Source organism: Sprattus sprattus (genome assembly GCF_963457725.1).
Source record: "Sprattus sprattus genome assembly, chromosome: 6".
NCBI lineage: Eukaryota > Metazoa > Chordata > Actinopteri > Clupeiformes > Clupeidae > Sprattus > Sprattus sprattus.
The window spans coordinates 34,930,367-34,937,287 of NC_137925.1; the positions used below are offsets into that span (position 1 = coordinate 34,930,367).

The following is a 6,921-nucleotide window of genomic DNA, read 5'->3' on the forward strand; positions in this document are numbered from 1 at the left end:
ATTCTTTTTTGTTTTATGTCTGTTTCAAATGCAAGAACTGAGCCAGTCCATAATTTTTTATTTTTTTTTAAATTAATGAATGGATTTTGTTATACCATAAAAAAACTTTTCTGCTTTCTTTTCCTAATGCATAATAACTTGAGGAATGTATAATAGAATATAATAGAATTATCATAATGTAATGTAATATAATAATAATAGGGCCTATTTTTAAAGGCCCTATTGAAGCACTGAAACTCAGGTGAAAAACGCCGCTTATCAATTAATCGAAAGTCGATCGATAAGATTATCAACTAATGATTAATGAATTAATCGATAATTTGCATCCCTAATCCTTACGCAATTAAAAGATTCGATAGGTGTGAAAAATGAACAAAAATGTTCAGTGAAGCTAGGCTTCATGTAAAGGGCCCCTCAGTCACTTCCTGTGAGGGTACCTCTCTAGGGTGAACCAGACAGCCAAAAACCATGAGCACAGAGTGGTGACATACTTCCTTTGTGCTATAGGTTGGGGACTTCCAACAGCAGCCAATCCTCTCACGGTCTTAACCGACCCAACATAACAACTGCCTAACCATATCTTGAACAACAGGATACAACAACCATACTCAACTGGCTGGTGACAGCTGCAACATGCGGCGCATGGCGCACCCAGGCCCTCATTCACAGTACAACATGCACTGTCTGAGGCCGACTACAACATGACTTCCCAACCAAAGAACCTGAGCAGCAGGATACAACAACAACAACAACAACAATGATATTAATAATAATAATAATAATAAAGCTGCCTTTGGGGGCATTTCACTGGGGTTTTCAAGCAGACACTATAATATCTGTCAAGAATGGGACATTAGCTAGGACTGAAGATACATTCACTTTTACTCAAAGTCCTTTCGCTGTCGTCCTTTCACTGTCATCCTTTTGCTGTCGTAAAGAGCATGAGCATATTGTACCTTATTGTATGATACTGTGAGCAGGTTGAACATATGCCATTATAGTTCATCCCCGTCACACTACTGCATTTACGGATAGTTTTGATTGCACAGCATAAAAGGGTTAACTAACATGTATCACTTTTGTGAGCAGATTGTATTGATGCTGCAAAATAATGAGGATCGTTTCCTTAGTGTTTTGCTGTAAGGGGCCAAAATGAGGTACCTATCCCAGCATGCAATTCAGAAGCACCATGTAAATATTCATGCAGCCTGCAGGGGAACATCAAAATCTGATATTAAATTTGTATTATCATAGATGCTTAAGCCTGCATGATGGGGCTCCTATAAAAAAACAGCTTCCCATATTCTCTAAGGAACCGACATTTTTCAAGTCTGAAATAGAAGCGACCTGATCATAAATACTACATGAGAAAAGCGTGCTTTCTTTGCATTATTTAAAAAACCTCTCCAGACACACCATGAAAATACTCTCTCTCTCTCTCTCTCTCTCTCTCTCTCTCTCTCTCTCTCTCTCTCTCTCTCTCTCTCTCTCTCTCTCTCTCTCTCTCTCTCTCTCTCTCTCTCTCTCTCTCTCTCTCTCTCTCTCTCTCTCTCTCTCTCTCTCTCTCTCTCTCTCTCTCTCTCTCTCTCTCTCTCTCTCTCTCTCAAATTCTTACAATATGTATGCGTCAGCATTTTCCTCTTCCTCTTTAGACTCCTGCCTGAGAGGAGAGCTCTTCTGACATCAGGGCTGCATCTCACGCCTCCCAACAACTATGCACGATGAGAAGCCTTCCTCCAGAAGATGGATTAAGGCCAGCTCATTCATGTTGACAGATTTAGCAGGATGCTTTAACAGGGAAAGGAGAGAGGCTCTTAAGAATGTTCCCATGCCAAAGGGTTCAAAATTGAAATTGCTTTCCGAGCGAGCAAGTGGTCTTAGCACAATCTGAACCCTTTCGCGCTACAAAATGAATCAAACTCTAGGAGAGTATGCCAAAAACAAGGCTTAAAAACGCAGTGGCCCTGAACGCTGTCAAAGTGACCCAAGTGACTGGGCATTAATACAAATCTCAGTGACCGGCACAGTGACCATTCACTCAATCCCCCATTCACGAAAGTAAACCCCAGCACTAGCCTACTTAGCAACCCCTGCATGTGACCAGAGAGTCATTAAAAACAAGAGTCTAGCGATGACGACTGGCTTAAAAAGACGCTATGTGGAAGCACAGCAAGATGACGAGTTGGAGGGCTAAAAGAGAGCTTTTTTGTAGCAACTAGGCCATTTCATAAAGAACTGGGGCAGAAATACATAATAACCTCATCACTCCTTTATATATGAAGTGTCAAATATAACTAAAGACACAAACAAAGACAAAGACAGGATGTATGCAAGCATCTATGTAAAGATTTGACTGAAGTTCAACTAGTAAAGCAAGGTGCTTTCAGTGTCAAGGTTTCCCATGCAGCACACATGCTGATAATGTTTTGTACCCTCAACTCCTTTAGATTCAAATCTGGCCTATAATTCTCCATACTTGCCACATGTTAGCAACTATCAACTAATTGGAACTATGCAGCTGCTATGCAAACGTTTCCCCAAACCGCGGTTCACACTATCGAGGTAAGTACGTTGGTAACCCCATTCAAAAATGGGATTAGTTTGCGACTTGTCGAGTTGTTGCGACTTGTCGAGTTGTTGTCCTAAAATGTTTACACCACAGCCTTTTTGTTTGTGTGGTGCATTTGTTTTCGAGTAGACTGTGATGGAAGTTCACTAAGCCAAGGCCAGGGCCTGTAGCTCATGCAGGACCTCAGGCTCTCCTGTATCAATGGCCCTTTATTTCCATACATCATGTGAGCATCACAGTCACCACACTGCACTGAGCCTACACCAACTCCTGCCACTCATACAGCCAAACAGACCCCACCCCCCCAATCGATTAACTCATATTCAGTGGGCATTTTGTGGAAGGTACAATAATGAGTATCGCTTCTCAGAGGCCAAACGAATCCCACTGTGCTGGAGTGAATAACATTATAAAAATGAGTTACAAGGTCTATTGGATTTTTTTTACAACCTGATGCAAGAATACCCCTAATTCATGAAGACATTACATTATGAAAAGAGCATGGCTGGAGACTTTCAAAATACTGGGTTGTGTCTTTGTTTGTGCATGAGTAGAAGTGAGCGAGAGATAGATATAGAAAGAGAGAGATAAAAGATATAGAAAGAGAAAGAAAGAAAGATGGAGAGAGAGGACCCATTCACAACACCACACAAAGGAGAAGGAGCACTACTGAACTCTCCAATGCAGTGGTGCTCCAGAATGGCCTTCTCTCCATGAACACAAGGCGGTATTGAACACACCCGTCCCTCCTTCACTGGCACCACCACTGATCCAGCGGCCCTCATAGCATTATGAAACCCCGACTGAGTGTGTGGGTGATGTGTGAATGAGCTTGCTAGTTAATGTGGGCGCACACTGCATAGCCTCCTGTTACAACAGCATTGTTTAGTTGTGGGGGTGGGCTGGGGGATGTGTGGGTGACCAGGCAAATGACGGCAGGTTTTTTTTTTTGCTAACAGTTCACCTCCCATGGGGCGTAATGCACATGTTGCGAGCCTGAATCCATTAATAAGCAGTATGAATAACCATATTGACCACGTCAGTTCACAACACTGGCAAAGAAAAAGTAGTAGAGACGGAGAAGGCAAGAGAATGGAGATGAGAAATAAAATGGTGGTGAGGGGGTGGGGTGGGTTTGCAGAAGCAGAGGTTCTAATTAGCTTGAAAGCTTGATTACCAGCCTCCTACCCCTCACTGTCTGATTTCCCCAAAACCCAATTCCAATTCCTCCAAACATCTCCATCACCACTTAAAGACAGTTTCAAGAGTTCAGGCCTATCTGCCAGGGAAAAAGAAAACAAACCAAAATGAACCTCCCCACCCTATAGAGGGGAAATGAGATGCTGGAGGATACTATTAGGCAGTAATTACACCAACGTAGCATATGAAGAAGGACAAAGGGGGGAAAAAGAACAGAAAATCCTTCTGGGAGTAGTGACTCGCTTCATTGCTGCTGACATCTGAACTCAACATGGGACCACTGCCATTTAAATCTAGAGAACAGGTTAACACGGATGTTGGTTTACTACTCCAATCCCCATTGTTAAAGTGATCTTGAGTTGGGATCGCCTACACGCACAGCCTTATCAGTCATATTTATCCATCATCTGCCATGGTCAATGAAATGTCACAGATAATTTCCCCTTCACGCTTTATCATCTCTTTCCCAATACCTTGGAGTGCAACCGTCTGGGAGAATTGGCAAAATTGAGTTATTTCTGGCAGTGGAAAAAAACAAAGCATGACACTGACTTTAGCCAAAGACACACCAATCTAGTTTAAGTCCAATGAGCTATACCTGTTTTAGCAATCCCAGATAGCTACAGTCTCTTATGGTTGATAGTTCTGGTATAAAAAACAGACTACAATCAAAATGATATCAGTAACTGCTACTGCACACCGCTTGTAATCCTGGCAAAAACCAGGACAAAGCAATATATCTCAGTGGGGGTTAGATAGCACCTTATGAGGGAGGCTGTATCCTGGAATTTGCCTCAAATTGAGCATGCTCCATCCAGTGGTCTGCATGACAACCAAGACGTTCTGGAGGTGTGATTCAGGCAGAGGAAAGGATGTAGGTACCACCATGGATGAACACTACTAACAGTGAAATACAGCAGTACAGACAGCAGTCACCAGATATGCTTCCAGACACCATATGCATCATAAGGATAAAGAACAACAAGACAGTTTGCCCTTTCACTCAATGCAGTCTTCTACATCTTCCATCACGAGGATATGTTGCCCCATGCATGAATTCATTTGGAACCTACGGTCACATGGACAAGAGGCCATTTCCTGAGCGACAGACCTACAGAGTGCAATACACCACAGATGTAGGACCTGTGTTTTTCTATCACGTCCCATCTGCCAGCCAGTTGATAGCCACTCCAATTTATCTCCCTTTTTTCCTGTCCGTGACTGTCAGTCAAGTGAGCCAGTCTGCACTTCATCATCCATCTATGGGCAAGCACAGGTTGGGTCACTTTGACGGATTTGTCTGAGCCCATTTTCCCATCTCCCCAGAGTTCTGTCACCGCAAATGGACACTTGTCAAGTGTGAATGTACAACAAGTGTGTCTCCTGAAGTCAAGGGCTCTTTAGCCACGACATGACAGGAAAAAATGTGACAGAACTGGGACAAGCTCTAAGGTTAAATCCGAAGACATCAAAGACACTAAAAATGAAGATGAGATATTGTCTAATTGCTGATGACCGTCATCATATTATTCATACACTCTACAGTCTCTCACTGTGGAAAATATGTATCAAAACAATAGTTTCACTGAGAAAATGAATGCTGCACATTTATCCAAAAGACACATGCTTCACATTTTCCCTACTGCTAAGCAAGACTAAGCAGAAAAGCAGCTGGCAATTCTTGAGTGTGTTTTGTGAGGTTGCAACACACCGGAGGAATAAGGCCAGCCATGATGGTCTTTTACCCTGCCATGGGTGAGAGGGCAGTTTTTTCCCCCCGCATACCAAACATTCTGGTGAAAGGATTACTCACCTTCTTTGAGGGCCTTATCCACATTGTGTGACACCACCACTCTCCTGGTTTGTGCGGAGTCCAGGATGGGCACGGAGAATCGTGCCTGCAGGGATGCAAAACCATGAAAAAAAAACAGCCTTGAGTCAAGCCACTTGGCAGCACATTCATTGAGTAAACAAGAAACATACAACAACAGATGTGGCAGAGGCGGTCCGGGAGGCTATGCTCTTTCCTTTCATTGAAGAGCGAATGTTAAAAGGTAAATACATTTCGGGAGAGACCCCTCTAAACCTGGGCAATAAAGGTGAAATGCCATTTCACCAGACACAGATTTTTGGGGTGGGGGAGAGATGTCATAACAGCCTCACCATTTGTGCAAAATATGAACCACACAATGTCATGCTACACCACACTGGACAAGTGAGAGCAGTGCTATGTATTACTATTTTTGGAGTTAAATTAAACGGTGTTTGGCTGCAGAACTGGAATGATTTGGGTTCAGTATAGCTGTTACATTTAAAGGAACTAATGAAGGAGAGGATAATTACTGATTTACAGATATGATCATCCTTCCTTCATCAAGTCACCCTGCCAGTACACCTGATAGGTGAGCTTAACATAATCAAAATACACCCTTGCATGTTATCTCTTTTGCATGCTGTGCAATTTCTTTTAAAGGCACTTGGGGTTAGGATGTACTGTACCACAGAAGGGTTTAAAAATAAGGGTAAAAAAAGAATGATCTCTCTCACTCTGCGTGTGAAGGTAAACACTGTTAGCAGGGCTACACCTGGTAGGGTTTCACAACAACAAGTATAGCAAAGTTTTCACAACGATTCTCACCATTAATTTGTTGAAGAAATCCGACAGGTAACACGACTGCCTCTTTGATGTGTCAAAATTGCTGATTTTGGGAGGACTCTTCTTCACAAGCAGGGCGATGCTTCCCAAAAGAAAACAGAGCAACGCGAAGGAAACATAAATAAACAGCTTCAGAAAGAAGGACGTAACGCTGATTCCCCCATATCCGAACTGAAAGAGGACGGCTGCTGCGATTCCGAAGGCGACAGCTGGCAAAAATCGGAAAGAGGAATAGGCAGAGGCGCCGCTCAGCATCGGGGCAGAGGCACTATTGCTGCTTCTGCCATCAAGATGATGCGGCATGCTGCTGGAAATGACATGTCCTCAAAGGCGCAAAGAGGACAGGCTTTATGCCCCTTGAATTTGTCCACCTTTCATGCATCACCGCGTAGCCTTATCAACAAGAAAGCCATTCTGCCGGGCATGCAATGTTAGTGCGATCCCGAGAAAGAAGTAACTTATCAGAAACCTTCACAGCATTCTAAACTCAGTTTAG

The 6,921-nt window shown here is 43.1% G+C and overlaps 1 protein-coding gene across 1 annotated transcript in view; it reads right to left on the bottom strand.

The window, feature by feature from the left end:
• The window catches only part of snx25 (sorting nexin 25), a 64,788-nt gene extending 57,867 nt beyond the window's left edge, over positions 1-6,921 (bottom strand). Inside the window, exons 1-2 of the mRNA XM_080841234.1 lie at positions 6,408-6,921; positions 5,583-5,667 (exon numbers count right to left, since the gene is read on the bottom strand). Of these exons, the coding sequence (XP_080697360.1) occupies positions 5,583-5,667; positions 6,408-6,728 (406 nt within the window). The 5' untranslated portion in view covers positions 6,729-6,921. The remainder of the gene's footprint in view (positions 1-5,582; positions 5,668-6,407) is intronic.